The sequence below is a fragment of the Pezoporus occidentalis genome, unplaced genomic scaffold (genome assembly GCF_034315485.1).
Source record: "Pezoporus occidentalis ecotype Australia unplaced genomic scaffold, CSIRO_AGI_Poc_V1 ctg124, whole genome shotgun sequence".
NCBI lineage: Eukaryota > Metazoa > Chordata > Aves > Psittaciformes > Psittacidae > Pezoporus > Pezoporus occidentalis.
Window position 1 is genome coordinate 1,627,310 of NW_026913038.1, and position 24,965 is coordinate 1,652,274.

At 51.6% G+C, this 24,965-nt stretch overlaps 2 protein-coding genes across 4 annotated transcripts; one reads left to right on the top strand and one right to left on the bottom strand.

Annotated features, from left to right (window-relative positions):
* Positions 1-935: 935 nt before the first annotated feature.
* Positions 936-7,276, bottom strand: CLTB (clathrin light chain B). 2 transcript variants are annotated; one of them, XM_062607573.1, is made up of 6 exons: positions 6,998-7,276; positions 5,392-5,438; positions 4,185-4,302; positions 3,799-3,910; positions 3,348-3,401; positions 936-2,859 (listed from the first exon to the last, which is right to left on the bottom strand). In XM_062607573.1, the coding sequence occupies exons 1-6, from the start codon at positions 7,179-7,181 to the stop codon at positions 2,688-2,690; spliced, it is 687 nt and encodes a 228-aa protein (XP_062463557.1). In that variant the 5' UTR covers positions 7,182-7,276; the 3' UTR covers positions 936-2,687. The 2 variants fall into 2 exon arrangements, with proteins under 2 accessions (XP_062463557.1, XP_062463558.1); XM_062607574.1 differs by lacking the exon at positions 3,348-3,401 and having other exon boundaries at positions 6,998-7,274.
* A 517-nt stretch (positions 7,277-7,793) lies between these two features.
* On the top strand, positions 7,794-23,814 carry FAF2 (Fas associated factor family member 2). 2 transcript variants are annotated; one of them, XM_062607576.1, is made up of 11 exons: positions 7,794-8,056; positions 15,413-15,481; positions 15,894-16,028; positions 16,725-16,801; positions 17,940-18,078; positions 19,372-19,457; positions 19,542-19,633; positions 21,046-21,223; positions 22,041-22,212; positions 22,424-22,567; positions 23,029-23,814. In XM_062607576.1, the coding sequence occupies exons 1-11, from the start codon at positions 7,994-7,996 to the stop codon at positions 23,209-23,211; spliced, it is 1,338 nt and encodes a 445-aa protein (XP_062463560.1). In that variant the 5' UTR covers positions 7,794-7,993; the 3' UTR covers positions 23,212-23,814. The 2 variants fall into 2 exon arrangements, with proteins under 2 accessions (XP_062463560.1, XP_062463561.1); XM_062607577.1 differs by lacking the exon at positions 7,794-8,056 and adding an exon at positions 8,066-8,232.
* Positions 23,815-24,965: the final 1,151 nt, after the last annotated feature.

Consider the following 24,965-nt stretch of genomic DNA (forward strand, 5'->3'; position numbering starts at 1 on the left):
CTCACATTTCCAAAATGGGGACTTGCAGCATTCCCTGGGTCCTGCTGCTGCTTTTGCTAGGGAGTCAGTTCCTGCACGGCTCAGTGCTTCACACGAGCTGAAAGCTGAGCTAGAGGGAACTGCACTCCCTGCATCGTGACAGACATCATTTGGATCATACCAGGGGGGTTTGGTGAGCAACAAGACTTTGCTCTCCCATGTCAGAGCTGCAGGGCTGGGAGGACATGGAGCTGTTGGCTCTGTTTGCTCCATGGCTGCAGCAGCTCATATCTGCAGGGGAAAGGGGCACGAACACCACTAATGTGCTGTGGTGTCTCCCGCATTGAGCTGGCTGGGGTGTTTCCAGGCACCGAGTGTCTGCAGGTTGGTGCCTGTGCCCTGGCCCTCCCTGTCCTGTGGTGCCTTTGGAGCTTGTGGAGCCCACTAGTGCCTTCATGAGCTTCTCTGGAAGAGAACCCCACCTCTGGGTGAGGGGGAACCCGCTTCTGCTTGCAAACAAGCAGGGATAGAGAGGAAGGCTCTTGCCCACCAGAGCCGACTTATGAGGTGTGAGGGTGGGCAAATGAGCTATTGCCAGCACTGAGCAGGGTGAGCCCCACCAGGGAGCCCTACACGTTGCCTGCTTAGCATGTCTTCCCCAGAAGCTGTCTCTGGCTGGCTGACTTGCACTTCAGCCCAGCCAACTTGGGGCAGGGCTGTGGGAGGCAGTGGGTGGGCAAATCTGTGAGCACAATCCCTTGGCAACCTGGATAAGGTTGGCTGCCACTGCCTCTGCCCCAGCCCAGCACAAACCATCTGGTCCTTCCCCTTGCTCCTGTTTCTTCCTGTAGGATGTGGTTTTCCTCCCACCCTGTCCTTTCCACAGGAGGCTTCTGTGGGGCTGTGTGTTCTCCTAAGCACACACGTTGCTGAAGCGGAAAGATGACAGTGCCCTGTAGGACTGGAGATGTGGGTTTATTGTAACAGGTAATTCGAACAGTCACAGATACCAAGCCAGGGGGATGTAGAAGAGCTGTGGGCATGGCTCCCCGGGAGCTGGCTGCCCTGCTTGACATGGGGGTACAGCTGTCGGGGGGGCTGGTGGGACAGAGCACAGCAGGGAGACTGCTTCATTTCCCTCTGCTCTGCAGTGAGAGGCAGACAGCCAGCCCCCAAGATACCCTGTACCCGTGTCCATCCTGCACAGCAGAGCTGCCTATGCATGCTGGAGTACAGTGGGACAGAGTAGGAGCAACAGCCCTATAGACAAGGGGCACAATCCCAGCACATAGTGACACCCAAGTGACTCCCCACACACCCATTCCCCTTCCCAGCTCACTGCTGAGCCTGTGCCCCTGAGCCAGGGGTGCCCTTCCTGACTCCATAGCTGCAGGGCAGGAGAGCTTTGTGTACTTGCTGTTTGGCTGACAGGGCTCTGCAGTGATGCTCAAGCAAATGTTTTGTGGGCTCTGCTCCATGTCACAGGTCTGTCCCTCTCCTGCTAGCCGGGAGTTGTGCAGGTTTCCAGAACTGGGCCTCCAAGCTGGAGGGGCTGGTGCTGGCCCTGCCAAGCAGAGAGAGAAACTGGGTGTTCGGGCTGGAAAGTGTCTTGTGGGGTGGGGAGTGGGACTGAGGCATCTCCCCACGCTGCCTTAGGTGTATAAATCCAGCAGGGGCCAAAGAGAAGCCACAGAGTAGCTGCAGGCAGATGTGCAGGTTGTTCTCCAGGGACAGTACAGGCAAAAGCACCAGAACTCTGCCCAGTCCTGCTCTGGGTCACTGGATTAGGGAAGTGGGGGGTTCAACCTTCCTACCTCCTTCCCTGCAACCGCACAGCCTCCATCTCCCATCCCAGTACCAGGGGAAGGAGCAGAGCCAAGGGTCCCAAAGCCTGGCACCCATATTCCCAACTGCTGGTTGCTTTGCTGGAGAGGCAGAAAACATCCCATACGCTCACCCCATGGCCCCATCCCAGTGCCCTGCACCACCTCAAACTGGCACCAGCAACCCCACAGGATGGATGGGACACGGACACTGCAACTGCTGCTTGGAGCCCCACCAGCTTTTTGTGACACAGAGCCAGGCTGGGGAGGGTTCTGCTGGGCTTGGGGCCTTCCCGGCCCAGCCTGGGTGTCTGCACTCAGATTCCTCAGCCCAGCAGCATCACGGTGCAGCCACGCTCCTGCAGGACTTAGCAGTGCAGAGCTGAGTAAGGGCTGTTCCTCCACCTTCCCACACCAGCTCTGCTTTAAACCCCTGGGAAAGGCAGGTGACAACCCCCGAGTCCCACTGGGATCACTGCCTGGGTCCCAGGGTCAGACACAGGGCTGCCATGCCGGGAGTTGCTCCAGGAGAGCCGCAGGTGGGTTTATTGCCAGTGCAGGGGTGAGGCGGGGAACACCAGGGAGATGTTCCCCCTCTCACTCAGCCAGGCCTCTGGGCACAAGCTCAGCCCAGACTGCGGGCTCCCCCGCTGTAACTCAGCTCTGCCACCCAGTGTCGCTTCCCGGGGAAATGCCACAGTGTAATAAATAGGTGTAAAAAGAGACCGATGCACCTTTTAAGCAAAGGAAAACCATGGGGAGAGTTACAACCAGTGACTCGAGCACAGCAGAGGTGCACAGACGGGAGCAGGCAGGATGAGGCCCCTCTTTGGGCTCTGTGAGCCCAGCCCTGCCTGGCTGTGCTCCAGCTGTGCCAGGCAGCAGCTAACGGGACAGGGGTGTCTGTTTGAGGGAGATGAGCACCGAGCGCATCCGCGAGACATCCTTGCTCTGCTTGCTGCTCTTGGGATTGAAATCGCAGAGCTGGGCCACCTTCTCCCATTCGGAGCCAGGGGTTTCCTCCTTGGACTCCTTCAGGAATGCTTCTTCCGAGGCCCTGCAGAGACATGGAGGGTTGTTACTGGCAGAACCCCTTCAAAGGAGACCCTCCCCTGTGTCTGGGAACCCCTCATGTCCCTGCTTCCTGTCCCTTTGCTCCGGCTGAGGAGCTCTGCATCCTCTGGGATCCAGAGGCACATGATGCTCAAGGCTGCTGTTGGCTGCACTCACCCAAGATATCATTCATCCAGGGGCACTGGAGTGTCTGCCTGCCCCCAAGACTTCTCCACTCCCAGAGCCATCCCCCAAAAGGCACAAGACCCCAAGCTTTGCCTCTTCAACAGCCCCCACACAGGCATTTCCAGGAGCTCCACTTGCCTCCTAAGACTCCACCATCTGGAGACAAGGAGACACTCAGCTGCACTGTCCTCCCTCTGGGACCTCACCATGGCCCAATACCTCCCAGCATCCCCCCTTCCCTTGGCTGGGCAGCCCCAGGACCCCCAGACCCTGCGGGGCAGGATATGGTCCGTAAGAGGCACATACACATAACCGATCACATCGGCGTCCGGCTGCTGGTAAAAGGCTTTGTCAGCGATCCTATAGCCCCCGAGGCAGAGACAGAGAGAGAACGCAGAGCGGACAGGCAGGCAGAGGGTTAGAGAGAGAGAAACACACAGGGGGTTAATGTCCTCCCAAAGAGCATGTCCCACTCACCATAGCTCATACAGCACCAGGACAACCTGCACACACAGTGCCCCAACCCTGCCCCAGGGTGAGGCCCATGCGGGGGGCAGGAGGCACCAAGATCTCAGTGTAGTCCCAGCCAGAGCAGCTCTGCACAGCCACCGGAGCCACTCACAGCCCCTTGCCTGGCAAAGCTCCATCCCTGCAAGGCTGGGCTACACTGTGGGGAAGGAGGCCCCCAGACATCCCAGATCTGGCTGCACAGCCAGCTCCCACTGCAGCCCTCGTGGCCATGCTGACCCCAGCATACCTGTTGTTTGCTCGGTTCTTCTCCATCTGCTCATTCTGACGCAGGTTCCACTCCTCCAGGTCCTTCTTGGCCTTCTCACGCCATTCCTGCTCAGTTACCTTTGATGCTGCATCTAAGGCCAGAGCAAATCAGACCCCATTAACCAGACTATCATGCACTTATTCTGCTGGGCAGCTTCCCAACAGGCAAGACAGCTGCAGCTCCTCAGCCTTATCCCCAGTCCCTAGTACTGTCTGAAAGGCATCACTGCCCCAAGGATAGCAGGGGCACCCACACAGCGTGGGCCACAAGATACCTCTCTGGGATGCAGCTGAGTCGCCTCCAGGTGAGGGATACCATGGGACCCAACTGCCATAAGCATGGCCACATATGGCCTCAGGTCTCACCTAGCTCCTCCAGGCGCTTCTTCTGCTCCTCCCTCCACTTGCGGATGCTCTCAGGTTCCTGGGTCAGCCGGTCAGCCTTGGCTATGGCTGCGTAGGCATCGGTGGGGCCATTGGACTCCTGGAGGACATGAGCACCTCAGCATCAGCACTAGCTCTTTCCACGGCCACCTCAAAGGGCCACTCAGACAAAACAAGATAGGAGGGAAGGAGGGTGAGAGCCTCAGACATGTGGGACAGAGTTCCCAAAGTGCTCAAGCTGCTGTCCCAGCTCCCAGGCCCTGTTACACTTCCCAGCCTTTACCTCCCTGACTTGCTCCTCTCACAACCCCTGGGCAGCCACCAGCTTTGTGACATGCTCCTATCAGCACCAGCCTCCCCTGACCCTGACTTGGGCTGAGGCAGCCCCAGAACTCAGCACTGTTACAGCCTGGCCCTATCAGACAGGGAGAGGCCAATGCCTGGACACTATCCCACAGAGAAGAGCCTCTCTAGCTCCTCTGAGCCCAGCTCCCACCTGGCTCAGCACCATGCTGGCTCAGGACCTCTCTTAACACCTTGTGCTGGCCAGGATTCCCAGCCTGATAGCGAGCTCAGCCATGGGATTACAGCTTTACTCCAAGATCCCAAATCTAATTAAGCCTGCCCAGTGTCTGATGTGATTATCACCCCTAATCTAGGCACGGGCAATGCACATGCCACGCTGCTGGGCACTGAGTGGGGTGAAGGGCTTATCAAGTGCTGGCACAGCTCCTCCTGCAGCCACCAGAGCTGGGCCTGGGGCTCCCCAAGGGAGCTGAGACCTCGGTGGGTGGCCTCCACTAAAAATCCTTGGCCACAGGGCAAGTGGGTTTAACAGGAGATGCTGCTGAATCAACAAAACAAGTGTCCCATGGCAGCCCTGCCCTGGCTCTGGCCTCGCTAAGAGAGGCTTCTGGCTGCCTCCAGGAGCTATCAAGGCTAGAGAGATGGGGCACTCCTTAACACCACAGGCCACCTGCAAACAGATTTGGGGCAGGTCATGGCAGATAGAACCAATCTTCTCTTCAAAGAGGGAAGAGAATGGAGCAGCCAGGACACCCCATGAGACACACACCTTTCCAGAGTGATTCTGCATCTGGATAGCAAACTGCGAGCAGAGCAGCAGAGCATGTGCCACATACCCACCCAATCCCCCTTAGCACCACTGGGCAAGAGGCTGAGCTCTCACCTGGAAGACATCTCCATTGACGGTGGTTCCTCCATTCTGGAAACCAGCTAGGAAAAAGGGAAGAAAGAAAGGCAATTACAACTACGACAGCTGTAGGTGATCCCAGGTGACCCCAGCTGAAGCAAATGTTTCTGGGAGTCTGTTTGTACCATTCCCAGCCCCACATACCCATCCACAACAGCCCCACGGTTTTCTGTCCTTGGAGGGATTCAGCCAACAAGCACCTCTCTATCTTCCAGACAAACCGTTCTGGGTATTTATGTCTTTACAGTGTTTTCACTAGTGTTTTATCTTATCTGAAGATTAGAGAAGCTGTTCCAGGCACAAGGCAGGACACAGGCAGGTGCTTTGACAATAGAAAGACAACCTCACCAACCCCCAGCTGCAGCAGCTAGGCAGAGGCTGCCAATGGACTGCTCCAGAAGCTCTTAGCTGAGTGCCCAGCAGTGAAGGGCTGTGAAGGGATAGCAGCTTTGCCAGGGACAGAGCCCACAGGGACACTGCAGCATGGTCCCCCAGCAGAGGAGGGCATGCATGCATGCTGAAGCCCTTGAGAGCCCACTTGAGGTGATGCCCTTGGGATGAGCTGCAAGGTTAGAGCTGGGAATGAGGCACCTCCAACACCCACAGCTGGGGTACACCCCCATGTGCCCCCCAGCCCCAGATAACACTGAGAGCTGCACATCAGGGTCACAACACCAGCCCCATGCAGGGGTCTCACTGCTGGGAGAGAAGAGGCTTTAAGGAGGCTCCAGACCCTGAGCTCTCTCTAGTGATAACCACAGGCTTCAACCAGCAGGCACAGGCAGCCACATGCAGCTCAGACAAGCACCATCCCGACAGTCTTCGACCCATCGTGCAGCTCTGGCTACACCCAACTCCAGCCTGTCTGACTGCATTTATCACTGTGGCTGTCAACAGCTCTCCAGGCCAGGATCTGCCCCCACAGCCTTGTCTGCGGGGAGGTGAAACAGCACAAGGAGGCCCTGTGGGCCTTGTTAAGGGGAAGAAGCCAGAGTACTGTGGCAGCAGTGTCCATGCAGACAGCAGACCGCCGAGCCCCTGTGGACTAGAGGTAAGAGATCAGGATTAGCACCTTCTACCTGCAGGGCCTGGGACCACAATGTTGCCAGTGAAAATGCCTTCCATTCTGCACCCCAAAGGGCTCTCCTCTCTGTGAGGACAGTGACAGGGCTGTCATTGCTCCTCAGCTTCACCTAGATGCCTCTCACATTGCCCTAGCTGGGGCCACCGAGACAAGGAGACAGGTCCAGTCAAGGAGATAGTCCATTAAATGCAAGCAACCCAGCCTGAGCATATGGGGGAGAAATCACCCCATATCCTTCAAGTCCCAGCTCAGAACTCACCCCTCATCCTCAATTTTGAGAAGGAACCACAACATCAAGAACAGGCCCCCGACAGCCCTTGCTGGGATGCAGGCCTGGCCACTGGGGAGCCCATTCACCTGCCGGGGACGCTGTGCATCCTTCGGGGAACACAGTCCCAAGGGGGGAGGTGCAGAAAGAGGGATCCCCCCTGCCCTCCACAGTCCTCCTTTACCCCCTCCGTGCCCACACCCAGGCGGCCCCTGGTCCGCGGCGCTCACCCGGTTCCGGCTGGGCCGCCTGCCCGGTCGGGGCGGTGGCCGACTCGCCGTCGGTCGGCCCGAAGCCCTCGTCGTTCTCGATGCCCGCGATCTCGCTCTCCTGTTGGGCCAGGAAAGCGGCGGCCGGGTCCTCCTCGGCGCCGGCCGCCTCAGAAGAGGAAAAGAAGCCGAAGTCGTCGGCCATGGCCGGTCCGCCCCGCTCCCGCTGCGCGGCTCGGCTGGGCAGGGCCTGACGGGCACCGGGCGGAGCTGTCACTGCGGCGGCGGGCGGGCCGGCCCTCTGACATCACGGGGGGCCGGGCCTGCCTCCCGGTGGACAGCTTCCTGCATCGCAGCCGGCCGGTGCGGTCCCACTGCGGGCATGGGTGGGCGGAGCAGCTCGGTCCCCTCTCCCCACGCTCGCAGGACCGTGGTCCCGGGGCGCCGTCACCACCCAGGCGCGCACCCGTAGCTCTGCGGGGCGGGAGCGGGCGGCCCCTCACAACCACCATCTTGACTGGCGGCCGCCATCTTGGGTGGAGCCGCCGCCGTTAGAACCGGCGGCGGGGCGGGAGGTGCCCGGGTAGGACCCACCGGATGGCTGGCAAGCTGCCGCGGTGACAGGCAGCCCAGGCAGCGTTCGGGGGGCTCCAGTCCGCATCCCCCCCCAACCCCCTCGGGCTCCAGGCTCTAGCGGGACTCGCCCCCAAGGCTAAAGGCAGCCACCCCCATCCCAGCCGGCTCCGGAAACGCCTGAGCGGCTTTCGGCACGTTTCGGAACTCTTCGTGCGGCCATCGGGAACACCCGAGCGATTCGGGCATTTCCGGATAGGTCTGCGAGCACTTCGGCTTTCTCCGGAGCGCGCGCGAGCATTTCCGGTTACGGCAGATAAAAGGCCGTTGGCTTCGTAACGGCGCTGGGTGCTCGCGCGCTCCCGAGAGCCGGGGCGGAAGTGCGGGTGGCGGAGACGTCAGTTCCGGAGAGTGACGGAGCGGCGGGTCAGAGGCAGCAGCAAAATGGCGGCGCCTGAGGAGCGGGAGCTGACGGCGGAGCAGACCGAGAAGCTGTTGCAGTTCCAGGTGCCGCGGCGCTGGGGGGCCCGTGCCGGCTGGTGGGAGCGGAGGAGGCGGTGCCGGACCCGTCCCACCGGCGCTGGGAGACTGCCGGCCTCCGCCGGGCTAGGGGAACGGCGTTCACCGAGAGCTGGGGCAGGCCCAGCATGGAGCTGAGCGCGGGGCTGTCGGGCCGGGACTGGGTGAGGGGCGAGAGGAGAGCGTCCGGCGGTCCCTGTCCTGGCGGAAACTCCCCGTGAGGGCGAGCGGAGCTCTTGTGTCGGGCCCGGGCTCTGCCGAGCTGGGGCTTCGCTGAGGGGCGGCTGGTGCTATGCATGCTCCGGGTGTTTCGTTTGGAATGGTTCTGTCATCGCTAATTGGGGAGGCAGGAAATGACTACTGAATAATAAACTTCATTAACTCCATACGGGAAAAACTCCTTGGTAAATCCCGGCCATTTTATTTAGGTAGTCTGAAAAATTCCTTTCCTCAGTGCTGAATGGAGGAGTTTTTCCTGGAGCCTTGAGAGGGTCAGCCAGAGGGTTTCTGTGCACTGTGGTTTCTCAGAAAATTGTTTCTAACCCTCACGGTTTGGTAGTGTCCCTGCTGGGGGGAGGCCAGTGAGGATTGTAATGATCTAATCTTGCTGTCTGCTACATTAACATGGGCTGGTTTGCTTAACCTTTGGCTTGCCAAGGATTCAGGGCTGCTCAGCAGCTGAATAACTAAAACAATCAATCTGTAGATGTGGTTTATTGTGGAGAACACAGTGCTGTGGAGTTGGAAAACTTCAGGCTGCTCAGTGAGAAGTGATTGAACATGTGAGTAATGAGAATGGTCTTCAGGTGTCTGGGGTTGGTTCTGAATTGTAGGGCATCATGTGGTGTTCCTTGGGTTGCAAAGTTCTTTTGCAAACACAGTGCTGACTTTCAGGAGTGTTTTGTCTCATTTTGTAGCTTCATGTTAATTTTTTTAAAGACTCTAGTTTGCAATATTTTGGTGGGATGTGACTGTAGAACTACAGGGCTTAAAGGGGTTCGAGAGGCATCCAGCCCTGCTGCCCTCAGCTGAGGTAGGTGCAGGCTTCTCATGATTCCAGACAGATCTTGCCAAGCCTTTACCTCCAAGCCAGGGGAATTCGGCAACCTCCGGAAGCAGTCAGTGTGCTGCAGTGTTCTTTCGTGACTGTAGCTATGAGGAAAATTTTTCTTATGGATACCCTTTCTGAATCTCTACTGCAGATTAAGCTGTTTGGGCAATCTTAACTTGCAGACTAAGGAAGCAGAGCAATGTTAACATTGCTTTCAGAGTGCTACCTTTTCTGTGGTAGGTACAGGAGGTTTGAGCCGCTGCCTTATGCTGCACATCTCTGGGCAAAAGCTGTCCTCCAGCTCCCATTCTCTTGCTGTAAGGTATCAGTGCTCATTAATCTCCTGAATGTGGACAGATGGGACCAGCTGCACTCATCAAGGTCCCTGTTGCTATTTTCAAAACCCTGTGGGCAGCTGTGAAACTGAAGAATCCTGTTTCCGGGTGTTACCTGGTGTTGCCATGGGCAGCAGGCTGGAGGGGAAGCAGGACTCAGGAGGAGAGATTCATGTTTTAGTCTAGCTCCTGTTGAACCCTGGTTTGAAGTGGAGGGAAATGCTCCTTAGACCACAAAGGGAAGAAAATCTTCACTTAAAAGACAGGTGTTGTCCACAGCCTGATCTGAAAGATCAGGTCCAGAAGGCTTTTGATCTTTGGATTCTCATTCCTCTGTCTTGTGGCATATATGGGATTAGCTTTTCACCAGGTCTGTGCTAATGATAGGCTGCACTGGTGATTCCTTCTTCTTTGGCACTTCCTTTCAGTCAGGTGTGGGCTCAGCCCTGCTTGTTTCTTTGAGATGAGATAGAATAAATCAGCCCACCTGCAAAAGATTTATTTCCTTTAGGTGGACTCTGCTAAATAATATTTGCTGTTTGGAGGGGCTGGCTAACTCACTAAAATCCTTTATATGTTGCCATTGCTGCAAAACACTGCTTCAGGTGGCTTGTAAACCTTTTGGGGTTCTTGTTGCCTTTATAGTGAGCACTTAAAGTATTTTCAAAGACAACTCTACCCATGTTGTGCTGCACCATCATAAGTGATTTGTACAATACCCTGTGGTGGCAGAGCCTGATACTTCCACAGGAGGTGGCATGTCACTGCTATTTGAATAAAGCAGGAGAGGACTAAGAAGGGAGTGGGGTTAACAAAGATGAGGCGAGACATAGCAGAGGGCCCTCAGCAGTGCTACACTTAAATGGGAAGCCTTGAGCAAGAGCTGTAGACTGCCATCCGCCCAGCAAACAGCTGTTCTGGGTGAAAATCCTGTTGCCTTATGCTGTTTATCCTAGTTCTGCTGGAATTACTCCTCCCAAGGCAGAGAGGTGGATGCCTGCTGGCTTGTCTGTTGCCTGAGGAGCTGTTGGGGTTACAGTTTGAATACCTGCTTTTCATGAATCCCACTGATGTTTGCTCAGTATGTTTTGGTAGTGCTCATATAAGCAGCTTTGCTGGCAGAAGGGTGAAAACAGCAGTTCTCTTCCTATGCATGGGGCTGGATTAGGGCAATTGTCTGCCACCCTGTGATGGCAGGTTAATGGAGGGGGGGGAAAAGTACCACTATGGAGAGATAATTGGACTAACCGTGAAATAAAAGCAGCAGAGCACTCACTCTTGCCCGCTTTCAACCTCCCGTTTGCTGCCAAAGCTTTGACTAATGTAAAGGAATAAAAGCATCTAAACTTTTCATCTGCCAAGATTTGGCTGTGTTGACATCTGTAGAGAGAAATTTGATGTGAACAGCTCAAGAAAGCTGTGGAGAATCCGGCTCCATTTGGGAGATGGAGGAAAGGGCAGAGCAGCTTTTGTAGGATCTCGTTATTGATCTGTGCCCATTACGCTTGGGCTGATGTCTGATGTTCTAATATGCTAATGTAAAGTAATGGAGTGTTATTCACAAAGGCAAGGTTAGCACTCATGATACCATCTCTGACTTCAGCTGGGGAAAGCAAAAAGCTCAGGGCTGAAAACATCTCTAAACTGAAGAGGAAGGAGGGAACAAACTGCATCTTTCCTATTCAGTGTATTGTGTATCGATCAAAACCCTCACAAAGGCATTGGCGGTAATACACAAGGAGAAGCTCCCTCAGTAAAGGCTTGCTCCTGCTTGAAGTCAGATGTTCTTTATCCCTGTAAACACAATTCTCTGGAATTTGGCAGTGGGTTGGGAATTAAGAGCGGTGCCAGTTACTGTCCTGTGGATTTGCATCTCAGCGTTTCAACATAGGAGTGTATCCGCAGAGGGAAGTTTCCCAAGTCCAGTTTACAACCTTTGTCCACTTTGTGTGCTTTTGAAGCACATGGAGTTTCATTTTCCACTACATTGAGAAGATTGCAGCATTCTCAGCAGTCTCAAAGGTGAGAGATGCATTTATTATATTCAGCAGCAGCTTCAGTATGTTTTAAGGTAGCACTCTGCTTTCAGAGGTGTTTGAGATGGCAGTGTTGAACTTTCCTGGCATTTGTGGTGCTTAATATCTTGTTTTCAGAATATTATCCACTTTCTTGAGCTTGCATCTTCATTTATTTGAAGGCATGAGGCTGCTAGCTTAATGGGGTTAAATTGACCCAAGGGGGGCTTATCTTTTTCTTGCTTACTATGACTAAGAGATACAGTCTTTAAGATACACCCTTTAATGAGACATTACAATCAGTAGGAAACTAGTATCTACTGATTTGAAGATACTGTTTATTCTCCTAGCCTTAGTGACACTAAGGAGATGCTCCTTTGTCTAATGTGAATAATGCAGTTTGCAGCTACTACCAGAAATGCTGTAACTGGTGCAGTGGAAGTGATGTGGTGTTTCAAGTCTCTGATCCCTGTCTGTGGCTGAGGTGAAGCAGTGGCTGTAGAAGGTGCTGAGATAACAGTATAAAAGGTCGTTAGGGATGATAAGGAGCAGTATCAGTGCTTCCCAGCAAGTGTTGTCCAACTGACAGTTGAACTGTCTTCCTGCAGTTCCTTACGTTGAGTGCAAGTCATTCTGAACCCATGTGTCTTCCAGAGCAGGCTGGAACTGTAGTGTGTCTTATGATGCATGTCAAAGTACCATTCAAAAAGGTGTTCAGTTTAAGGTGCCTTTACACAGGCAAGTTTTTCCCTGCAATGTTTCATTGTGCAGCTTCATTGATCAGGAGAGGCAGGAGCATGCGGCATGATGCTGCTGGACTGGTTCTGTCTCTTCTGTTCCTTGTTGAGAGCAACTGTACTGAGATGCTAAGGGGAAAAAGGAGTAGATTCCCCTCCATAGAGAACTGCCATTGTCAGACTCACCAACAGTGTTCCTGTTGCTGTAATGATGGTGGGGAAGGGGTGAAGTTTGCTGCCTTGTGCTCTGTTTTAGACCTACTGAGCAAATGCTGCAGTGCTTCAGTCCTCAATAGGTGCATGTTGATAGTTCTGCCTGGCTGTTGCTTTGGTGCTGCTTTCTGACCTAAAAGTGCTAAAACATTTGCATAATCTGAAAAGGAGAGTGTTCAGCCCTGAAGCTCTGTTGTTAGTTTAGAAACAAAGGTGTGAATGAGTTTCTGGAGCTTGTTGTGTTTTAGACCCAGCTGGCAACTACACACCACCAGCTGCTCACTCCTTCATTCCTCCCCTGGTGGGATGGGGAGGAGAGTCAGAAAAAGGTAAAACCTAGGGCTTGAGGTAAGAGTAGTTTAATAATTGGAATAAACTAAAAATGTAATAATAATTGTAATGAAAAGGGAGACAACAGAAAGTGAGGAATAAAACCTCAGAAAGACGAGTGATGCACAACACAGTTGCCCACCCCCTGCTGACTGATGCCCAGCCTGTCCCCAGGCAGCAACTGGTGGCTCCCAGGCAACTCCCCCCAAGTTTCTGTACTGGGCATGGTGGTCTATGGTGTGGAATATCCCTTGTGATAGCTCGGGTCAGCTGTCCTGGCTGTGCCTCCTGCTTCTTGTGCCTCTGCTCACTGGCAGAGCATGGGAGCCTGAAAAGTCCTTGATCAGGGTAAGCACTGCATAACAACATCTAAAACATCCGTGTGTTACCAGTGTTATTCTCACACTAAAGCCACAGCACAGCACTGCACCAGCTACTAAGAGGAAAATTAACTCTACTCCAGCTGAAACCAGGACACTTGGAAATCCTGTAAACACCTGCAGAATTTCCAGGCTGTTCAGGAATGTTGATCAGAAACTTTCAAGGCTTTGAAAAACATAAGATTGTGACTGTTGTAAAATCAAATGATTGAGTAAATTGCAGGTGCCTTTTAAGATGTCCTTCTACAATCTGTTGTCCTTCTACCAGAACAATGAAGTGCTTCTGTAAGAGTTTGGGATAAAAAAGGAAGTCAGAATGCAAAGTCTAGGTTTTACTCAGTGAAGCACATCTTTAAAGAAAGGCAGTCAAACTAAAGCGCTAAATCGTGAAGCTGAGCAATAAGTGAAGGTGTTCTGGCAGCAGCAGCTGAGTTCCTGAGCTTTACTTCTTCTGTGGAATTTACTTGCAAGGTGCTCCGTTGCAAGTACTTATGTTTTAATACATTTTTATACACCACCGGGCAATGACTTGAAGTGCCTTTTTCTGCGCAGCTCCAATAGCATAGTGAATGTCAGCAATGCTTTGAACAGTCCAGTTCTGTACAGCAGAATGAAACAATGGTGTTTGCCCAGTAGGTTGGGCGGAAGGTAGAAATCTGTGGAGACTTCATGAAAAAGAAGCCAAGAAATGCTTAAAAGTTTGAGCTGAGCCCAGAGATTGAATAGGCCATTTGTCCACTGCATTACTTTGGTGGAAATAGCATGTGGAATGTATGAATGGGGGTAGGGAAAGGAATAGATGCACCATCCTTCTCCAGTAGAAAAAACAATTCAGTGCATTCTGAAATGGTCAGTTTGTCCAGACTGCCCCAGGGGCTTTTGAATGGAGCAAGGAATGAGGCAGATAAAGAGCAGAATTTAATAGGCTTGCTATTGCTATCTCTTCTTGAGCCATCCAGGTTGCTGCAGCCTCTGTAGGGTTACACCAGCTGCCTGGGATGGTGTCTGGAGAGAAATCTGCCAGGTGAGAACATGGAGCATTGAGAATCTGTGGAGTTCTCCTGTCAAAAATGACCTTGCTGGAGAAATTGTCACATTTCAACACTCTTCTTCCATCACCAGCACTTTTTTGTGTTGAATGTTATGCTGCTTGTGACAATTATTGTCATTGGTTGTGTCATTTGAATAGCTGTTTCTGAAGGGAGTGCTGTTTCCTTGGCTTTCTGTAGTCCAGTTTAAAAAAGAAACCCAAACTTGGTTTAATTTAAAATAAAAGCAGTTTTCTTCAGAATTGCAGCACTCTTAATGGTGTCATCTGTAATGAGCTTTCACTGATGGGTTCAGAGGATTATTAAAAGGGTGGCATCGCATTTGTGGCTTTCCTATGGAAGTGCTTTGGCTCTGTGGCGAGAGGTGAGGTTTACAGATCTGAAATGTCTGTTCAAACACCTCACAGCGAGTGGTGTGGGGAGAGATGTGTTGCTGTGGCACAGTGACAGAGATGTTCACTGCAGCAGAGATTTGTCTCCATTCAGGGCGTGCTGACATGGCTTCCTGTAATAACAAACAGTCATTTGATCTTTTGCACAGAAGTTCTGATTGGCATGGGGTTAAAATGCACCTTCCCAAACACTGGTGTGAGAGCCCAGTGCCTCTGAGGTCTGTCAGTGATTTGGACTGTGTATTCTGCTTTGGGTCGTGTCTGTGCTGGCCTGGATTTAAATGTTTTTACTACAGCAAGCCCTGGGATGTGGGAAAACTCCTTCATTGGTGCCTCATTTTGGGTTTAGTCTCTGTGCTTGTAGTGAGTGAAGTAATGGTCATCTTGGGTTTTCAGAAATGCTCTGCCTGTCTTTTATGTTGATGCTTTGTGGTGGTGGTTGAGGGCATATCCTTCCAGAGTGAAACTTGTGGGCAGTGTTATGTTAGACTGGGCTGAGTGCATTTGTAGTAACAGACCTTGGGCATTGCTAACAATTGACTAATGCTGGAAGAGTGCAAAGGCCTGTTTGAGGTCTCTTGTGTGCTTATGGATTTAGGTTGGCTCAGGTTGCTCTGCTCATAAACTGAGAGCAGAGCACTTTTGAGTATTGTGGCAATGTGTTGCAGTAACTCCTGTCTGTGCTCATGTGTTGGAAAGAGCAGTAAAAATACAGCACTTCCCTGGCACTCACCTTAGAAACCGGGAATTGTTTAGGTTGGAAAAGACCTTTAAGATCATTGAGTCCAGCTGTAAACACTACCATGGCCTCCACTAAACCTGCTTTTGTTTTCCTCCTTTAGGACCTAACTGGCATAGAGTCCATGGACCAGTGTCGTCACACATTGGAGCAGCATAACTGGAACATAGAGGTACCTCCACAGAGAGGATTTGTAGCAGTTTCCAAGTCCTTGGGATAAGTAGAGAATTCTGTGGGGAGGGGGAGCCCTACTGGTGAGCTTTAATCTGTCAGCCCCTGAATTTACACTAGTAGCTCTTTATAACAGTATCTTGATGCTGGTTTCAGGAACACACACCACAGAGTTATGGCTGTGAACAGTCACTTGACTGGCATATGTCCCGTAGCACTGTACAGGCTGCCATGGAGAGGGCTTTCCATCCAGGGGAGAGTATTGGGGGTTATAGTTTGTAATGAGTTGTGCTTATCCAGTATTTTGGGGCTATGGACAAATCATACTTGCTGTTGGTGTCCAAAGTGTAAAAAAACATTTTCTGCCATCCTTAAATGTCTAAAACCTCCCTTTGCTCTTTCTTGTGTCACAGGCAGCTGTACAGGACCGACTAAATGAACAAGAGGGTGTCCCAAGTGTCTTTAATCCTCCTCCATCCCGGCCATTGCAGGTCAATACAGCTGACCACAGGATCTACAGCTACGTTGTCTCAAGGCCACAACCAAGGGCAAGTTATCTTATAGTGGATTTTGTCCAGATTCTTGGGTGACTCTCTGAACAACAGAACTTGCAAGCAGGGAAAGGAGTTGTTTTCGTTCTATGCTGTTATCTCCTTTCTAAATATGTTACCTTCTGAAAACAAAATGTAGAGCTTCAGCCTCTATTACTGCTGCGGGCACTTTCTCTGTGGTGTGATTCACACTATGAAACAACATTCTTTGTGTCATAGAATGACTTACTGTGCTGTAGTCAAGCTTTTTGATCAGTTCAGTTGGAACAAAGGACTGTCTGCTTTATATGGTAGAGTGATAATGAGGTTTTTATCTTTTAGAGCCCCCTAGAAAGTATATTAACTTCAATACAGTATCAGTGACTTGCATTAGTGTTTCTCAAACAGATTTGCATGAGCGCCTCTTAGACTCAGTGCTGTTAATCCCTTTGTACAGTTAAGAAAATTAGCACAGAGCAAAAGCATTGCTGCTTGAATAGTGCTGCTGGTTTTTAGACATGTCACGTTAAATTCTGTATGAACCATGTCTGTCACTTACATGTGATTTAGTGTGTCTGAAGCCATAAATATTGCTGAGCTTCTTTGCAGTGGTTGGAGCACTGGTGTTCCCATGTGTGCTTTATGCTGGGGGACAGCTTTAACAGGTCTCTTCCTGGGGTGGAGACTGTTCTGATCCTTTGTTTGTAATTGCAGGGCCTGTTAGGATGGGGTTACTACTTCATAATGCTTCCATTCCGATTCACCTATTACACATTACTTGATATATTTAGGTAAGTAATTTTTGTGCTGACTCATGTACTGACTGCATCAAGACACAAGCTTGGATCTGACTGTACCTCTGTGACTTGGATGTTTAATGGCAGATTTTTCCATTGATTTGCTCAGCTGGCTTTATCTGTAGCCTTGTAAGGTTCCTGCACTGTTTTGTGAGAAATAATCTTTATTGTAGAGAAAAAGAGCATCTTGCAGCTCTGTAAATTAAATATTGAATTGGAGTGGTAACTCCATATGGCTTTACAGTTGGAGTGCCATGCAAAGGAAATGCAAAACAGGATCAAACTGTCCAGTGTTCCTGGACAAACAGCTTCATCAGAATCAAGTCTCATTGGGCTGATCTGCAGGTTAGCCTGCCCTAATCCCTGTATTTGGTAAAACCCAGACTATAAACACCTCTGGGCTCCCCTTCAGTGTCTGTTGCCTTCCCCATTTACTGCCCTGAAGGGCAAGTTCATCCTCACAGTGCTGATGGAGAGAAAAGGGAATGCTGACATGCAGTAAATCTCCAGCGGTCCCAGTCCTGCCATCTGCATTAGTTTGGCAGTTTCCTCTGGTGTATTACTTTTTTTCACCTTAAAGACTTTTCCAAAGTTCAGTGTAATTTCTGCACATCAGTAGAACCAGGTAACATTGATACTTACCTTGTAATGAAGCTTTTTCCAGCCTTGGAGGAATGGCTGTTGCTTCTGTGTGCATTGGACTCCTGGTGTAATGTTCTCTGTCTACAGCTCTTTGTATTCTGGAATTGTTAGTCTTGGAATAGAAGAAATGTAGTTTTCAAAGTTACCTGGGTAAAACTGTGTGGCTTTTAGCAGCCCAGCTTTGGCTAAATTCTTCAAACCTCATAGTGTCGGTGTGGCTTATGCCTGATGCTTCAGAGGAAGTCAGAATTGTCAATCACACAGAATTCACACACACGCTGATGGCATGAGATATTTGCCTGTGGGATGGTTTTTGTAGCAGTGGTATCAGTTTGCAGCAGGTGGCAGTTTAGGTTGTGATTATAAATGTTCAAGGGTCTCAGCTGTGACTTTTTTCCTCCCTTATGAATACCAGTGGCTCTGTGGAAAAGAAAACCTGTTCTTCAGAAAGTCAGTAAGCTGAATTCAGTGTCCTTTGCTTCCTTCCTAGGTTTGCTCTGCGTTTTATACGCCCTGATCCTCGTAGTCGGGTCACTGACCCAGTGGGGGACATTATTTCGTTTATTCATATGTTTGAGGAAAAATATGGGAGGATACACCCTGTCTTCTACCAGGGAACTTACAGCCAGGTCAGTGTCACACGTTGGTGCATAGATCCTGGGGAGATGGAGAGGGGGGATTTTGCCAGACAGTATCAGGGCCTACCTGGCAAAATCACTTTTTATCTAAAAGCTTAGTGTTTGTCCCCAGACTCTAACAGGGTAATGGAGAGCTAGGGAACAAGTGTATTGGAAAACCACTGTCTGCCAGGCTTGATGGTATGCCGAGTCTGCAAAGTTGGAAAGCAAAGCTGCTCTGAGTGTTCCTCAACCGTCTGTACAGCCCTGTAGCCGACAGCTATTCTTTGTAATGCTGCCTTTGTTTTTATAAACTGATGTGGTATGCCAGAGCCTGTCCTTCTGTTCACCAAATTGGAATTGACTGCCTGGGCTTGTATTACAAAGCAACTCCAGAATCTGGGGTGGAACCTCAAAACTGTGAGAGGGAGCCCTGGAAGAAATTACAGGCAGTGAGAGTTCTGCATATTAGACCTGGACTCATGGTGCCCTCTGTAAAAGAGGGATGCTCAGTGGATGCTGCCTCTTCTGCAGCTTCTCTCAGCCTGGCTGAGGGAAGGGCCTCCTGCAGCAGTGCATCCCAGCAGGCAGTTGGATCAGCACTACTTCCTGCATGCTAGGGAGGAACATGGAGTCTGTATCTGCTCCACACTGCACAGTGATGGAGCACGACGCCTCCACAGCTCTTCTGGCTCCGTCTTGCCTGGAATCCAAACTTCAATAGCCATGGAATGGTTAGGCTACCAAAACTCAGTGCCAGTAAAACAGGGAGCTTATTATGCACTTACCCTGTGGTCTCATTAAGAAACAGTCTAGTTAAGAACTGGGTTTGTGGAATTCAGAGACTGGAGATGCAAAAAGGGGTTTTCTTTTGTTTGCCTTTGCTCTGTTGGGGACTGCAGCATTATTAAATTATCTTTTTTTAGTAGCATATTCATTTGATGTTGCCTGAAGATTGTGTTCTGTATTGGCTCAAGTGGAAAGCTCATCCTTGGCTGCTGGGAGACTGAGAGATGGAGGGTTCCTTCTCTGCAGCTGGTCTGGCACGGCAGTGGGGGGTGGTTTTGCTTTGAGTTCAGTGTTCTCCAAAGGCACCTCCTGAAAGGGGTGTGAGGGAACACTACTGTAGCCCTCCTAAATGAGGGTTTAGTCAGAAGGGCTTACAGGTTCATCCTCCACTGTTGCTTCATTAAAACTGTGCTAATTGCCCAGGTAAACGTTGCGGAGCTGTGTCCCACATTGTGGGTGCAGCTTTCCCCTTGCCTAGAGCCCCTGTAATGTTACTGTCTCTGCTCTTCTGCCAAGGCACTGAATGATGCCAAGCGGGAGCTGCGTTTCCTGTTGGTTTATCTTCATGGAGATGACCACCAAGACACGGATGAATTCTGCCGGTAGGTAGGAGAATGTTAGAACCAAAAGGTTATCTTGGCACTTTAAATGCAGCTTCACTCACACAGTCTCTTCTCATCCCTTAGCAATACACTGTGCGTACCTGAGGTGATCACCCTCATAAACACCAGAATGCTCTTCTGGGCTTGTTCAACCAACAAACCAGAGGGATACAGAGGTGAGTGTGTCTCTCTTGGTCTTTACCTGTCCCCTCCTGACAAGTCAAATGCTCTTTGACCACAAAATGTGTGTGAAATGCACGATTGGTTTTTGTGCAAGCAGAGAGATTTCAGGGTTGCATGGGGAAATACATGCTTGGATGCCAGGGAAATACCTTCGGCTCTTTGCCTCCACTGCCTGTATGTTTCTGGGCAGTCCTGGTGCTGTGCTCTCTGTTGTGGGCCTGCAGGCTGCTTTCAGTGCCTTGTTAATGGGAGTTAGTGGGTGTGTGCTGAGGATTAAACTGATGCAGAAACAAGTATCTGACTAGCTGTGCCCTTAACACTGGCTGGTGTTATGCCTGAAGCCAGGAGTGACTTGTTAGGTGCATTCTTCCCTTTCTGAGACAGACATGTTTACTCCACACCCAGTCTCTCTGTCTCCTTGAAAGTCCTCAGTGAGGTCCTTTTAAGTACTATCTTTCAGAGCTGTTGATGCCTGGCCTGCCAGTGTTCTGGTAGGGTTTTGCTGCAAATGGAGCCTTTCCCAAGCTCTGTTCGTGTCTCCTGTGTTGCTTCTCTCCTGCTGTGAAACAGGAAGGGTCAGGCCAGGAGTTCTGGAGTACTAAATCTGGGTCATTCTCGGCTTCATAATTCAGCTACCAGCTAAGGACTCCTTGAAAGAGTGGCTTTCTAAGGAGACATTCTTTTACTTACTGCTGTTTCATTGCTGCAATGCTTTGGAGTCATAGCCTAGAAAGCAGAGCTGGAAGGGATTGTGGCCTTTCATTTAATCCATGGGGTGCTCTGGTTTCATTTGAAGGACTCCACTGGTAATCACTGCTCCAAGCTGCATGTTGTGCCATGTGTGTTTTGAGGAGGAGGTGATCAGCAGCCATAGGTGAACAGTACCTTAAAAGCCCCTGAACTGCTTCATTCCCTGCCCCAAAAGAGAGCCCACTTCTGGCAAAACCAACTTGGATTTGTTCAGAAATGTCCAGGATGGCACTGTTATCCTCCCATGATGGTGTTTTCCAGAGTCTGGCTACCCTTAATCACCTCAGCAAGCATTTCCCTGTGCTTGACCAGTGTTTCTTTTCCTGCAGTTTAAGCCCAAGGCTTTTTGTTCTGTTCTGAATGGACATTCAGAGCAGTTTACTTCCTTCCTGCTTGAATTCAAGAACCTTTTTGGTCACTTGAAAGCTTATTTTTTTTCCCTTCAGTCTCTATGCTCCAAGCCACTTCCTCCCTTTGCTGGTTTATAGGGTTTAGTCTGACAAAATGGAGGCTGAGGCCTCCTGTGCCTTAATAGAGATAGTGGCTGTAGGAGCTGCTTTGGTGATGGGCAGGCCCTTGGTGATGGGAAATGTTTGTGCTGTACCCCTCGCTGGCCCTTCTGGATGGGGCAGTGATGGTCATGCCTCTTTCCCAGTCTCCCAGGCTCTGCGAGAGAACACGTACCCATTCCTGGCTGTGATCATGCTGAAGGATCGCAGGATGACAGTAGTTGGGCGGCTGGAAGGCCTTATCCAGGCTGATGACCTCATTAATCAATTGATGTTCATCATGGATGCCAACCAGACATACCTGGTGTCCGAACGCCTGGAAAGGTATGATGGGACCTGAGCTCCAGTTATGCATGCCTTGAGGAGGCAGGATCTGCTCTGCTCTGCTCTCCCTCCAGACACCATTTGTAGGCAAACAGCTTGTTATCTCCTGTCCTGTAACGTATCCCATGGGCTCCCTTCTTCCCAGTGAGATCACTGGTCCGTAAATTTAGATTGCCCTATAACCAGGGAGCTGGATGTGTTGCCCACAGCTGAAAGGTGGGTGTGAGTGCTCTACTGTTCTCTGCAGCTGAAGCAGACCCTTAGCATGCTGGAGCTTTGCAGGTAAAGCTCGGATGATGGTAGAAGCCAAGTGGGAGCAAAGGCACTGCAGCCAGTTGGTGAGCAAGAGCTGCTGCCTGGAATGGCTTTCTTGGATTTTCACTGTGTTTATGGTAGTGTCCAAAGTAGGGTGCTGCTCTATTGTCTTCTGTCTGCCCCTCCTCTGCCCCATGCTTTCTGTGGGGACCCAGTAGCGTTTTGATGCCTGTGTTTCTGATTTGTGCAAAGAATTAGCTTGAGGAGGTAAAACCGTGAAGATCCTCAAGTATGAGGCAGAAATCCTGGGCACTGTTATGTGCTGTCCACTCTGCCATGCTGCAGTGGGTGAGGAGCTGTCTGTGTTCAGTTCACGTCCACTCAACTGAGGGGACACAGTTTGTGTGCTGGGGATGTGGAAACCCTGCTTCCCTTTCCAGAGCTTGTGGAGCTCCTGAGGCATTACCTGATGTGTGTGCTTCTATGAGCTTGAGGCTGTACTTGCACCCTCGGGTCTGCCCTGAGCCTGCTAGCCCTGACTGCTTCCTGCTCATGTTTGTAGGGAAGAGAGGAACCAAACCCAAGTCCTGAGGCAGCAGCAGGATGAGGCATATCTTGCATCCTTACGTGCGGACCAGGAAAAGGAGCGCAAGAAGAAGGAGGAAAGGGAGATGAAGAAGAGGAAGGAGGAGGAAGTGCAGCAGCAAAAACTAGCAGAGGAGAGGCGGCGGCAGGTGAGAGCAGAAGGAGTGCTGGAGAGGCTGCTGTGCCCTGTGGGATGCTCACGCTCTGTAGGAGCAGTGCCTGCAGTAGGGCTTGTCTTGGAGTTGCTTGTCTTGCTCAGGGCTTGCGTGTCCTCAAAGCCTCCTGGAGTGGCTGTGCTGCAAGGGGCAAGCACAGAGGCCAGTTCAGTGCTGCCCACTGCCCCTGCTCTCTCCTTTGCAGACGCTGCAGGAGGAGAAGGAGCGCAAGTCGGAATGCCTTCCCCCCGAGCCACATCCCGATGACCCAGACAGCGTCAAGATCATTTTCAAGCTGCCTAATGATTCCAGAGTGGAGCGGCGATTCCACTTCACACAGTCCTTGACGGTGAGCTTGGGGCAGAGCTGTTGGGGCTTCCCAGGGTATGAGAGGGTCAAGGGGTTCTCCAGGTGACTCAGCAAAGCTTTGGTTCCATTGGACTTTGCCAAATGATGACTTTTGCCAAGAGCCTCATCAGGCAGAGTTGTTCCTGGGTATGGAGGGTGTTGTGGGGCCTGGACCCACCAGCTTAGAAGAGATTAGAGGGGAAATGAAAAACTTTTTCTTCTCCTGGGACTCTGGTTGGTTCTTTATTAAATAATGGTGTAGGAAGAGCCAGAAACAGTGTCTGGACTCCCCAGGTGCTCTGACAAGTCCCGTTTCACCCATGCTAAGAAAATAGCTGTCTCATGTCTGCAGTGCAGTGATGGTGCAAATTCTGTACCGTTCCCCCCATGAGATGCCATGGCTGCAGCGTGGCTGTGTCATTGCTCCCCCGGCTGGCAGTTATTCCTGTGCTTCTTTCCCAGGTGATCCACGACTTCCTGTTCTCCTTGAAAGAAAGCCCTGAAAAGTTCCAGATTGAGGCCAACTTCCCTCGCCGGGTCCTGCCCTGCCTCCCCACAGAGGAGTGGCCCAACCCACCCACATTGCAGGAGGCCGGACTCAGCCACACGGAAGTCCTCTTTGTGCAGGACCTCACGGACGATTGATGCTTCTTTCCAGCAGCCACAGCATGGAAAGAGAAATTCATATTATTATTATAATACAATATTTTTTTTAAATGACTGCGTACAAAAGAGGGATCAGAGACCACGTGGCCTGTGCTGAGTGTGTGTGCACTGGCGAGAGGAAGTGTGTGCGTGCGTGGCCTCACACACCCCCGTGCACAGCCATCCCCTACACTTGGAGGGCAGAGAGGGAGGGGAGCTGGTGTTGCCCCTCCATCCTCCCTGGGGAGGACCAGGAATGGCAGCTCTTGGGAATTCTTGCTTTTATTGACGACAATAATAATAAAACCCCGACAACCTGAACATCTTGTGAAGATTTTGATACTGCTGCTCCTGCCAGCTGGAACACCAGGCACCTGAATGTGCTGGGAGTGGGGTGGGAAGGGCTGGACAGAATCTCTTCAGCTTCCCTCTGTGTATAAATATCTTTCCTTTTAATATTTCTCTTGCTTTGTAATGACCAAAGGAGAAGGGGGTTAACTGTAGTATTAACTTTTTTGATAAAGAGCTGGTTCGATTCTTACCCGTGTGGGGTCTTGCCCAGGGTTCTTAGCCTGCGTAGTGTAATAAACTCTGCCTCTAGCATGTCTGTGCCAATGGTGTCTGCCTATGCCCCCTGCCCCACCTGGGCACCAGGGAGGGGGTTCCAGCTGCTGCACCTCAGCTGTTGGCCTTGAACTGGTCCTTTCGTGCTGTGCGAGACAGGAGCATGCACAGCACAGGGGAGCCAGTGCTGGGGTTGCTGCTGGCCTGTGGCAATGAGCTCCGGGCTGAGGCTGGGGAGGAGGGAAATGGCCCTTTCTCTGCTCAGAGGGCTGGGTAGACCCTTCTCCCTCAAGTTTGAGGTGAAAAGATGACATGCAAAGTAGGTGTAAGCTTGTTGCCCCTGGGACTTGGTCATGGCTGAGCTGTGGTGCTGTCAGCTCCTGCCCAAAGGGAGAGGGCTGGCAGCATGTCCCTTTCCTACCTGCTGGTCACCTTTCTGAGCAGATAGCCATGTGCTCATGCCTGCATGAAGCACAGAAGGGAGCGGGGAGCTCTCTCCCTTCCACCATTTCTGCAAGCTGTAAATCAACCCTGCTTCCCTGTCTTTTTTAACAGAGAGAAGGAGCCTTTCATTTTCCTCCCAAAGAGCTCTTCACCCTTTCTGGCCTGGAGCAGCTCTGGTTGGGGGGGGGAGCCTTGCTCTCATCCTTGGCGAACTGGAGCTCCTGCCCTCCTGTTGCAGGTGTGGTGGATGTGTCTGTTTCCTCTGCTTGAAGTGCCAGCCTGGGGCTGCTGACATTGCTGGGGCCAGCCTGGCTGGACTGGTTTCATACCCAGCCAGGGTGTGCACGGACCACCTGGCTGCTGCTGGAGCCACCCAGGAGGATGCCCTGTCCCAGGGTGGCAGCTGTGAAGGATCTCCATGTGAGAATGAGGGGATCCTTTGTGCTGCTGCATCAAGACCCCTCTTTTGATCCAGCAGCAGAGGGGGCACAGCACAAAAGGGGTGTGGAGCTGCTGGAGTCAGGTAAGATAATCCAAGGGTTGGAGCACCTCTGCTCTGGAGCCAGGCTAAGAGAGCTGGGTTTGTTCAGCCTGGAGAAGAGAAGGCTTTGGGGAGACCTTAGAGCAGCTCCCAGTGCACAAAGGGACTACAGGAAACCTGGAGAGGGGCTTTGGACAAGGGCCTGTAGGGACAGGCCAAGGGGAATGGCTTTAACCTGACAGAGGGGAGACTGAGATGAGCTCTT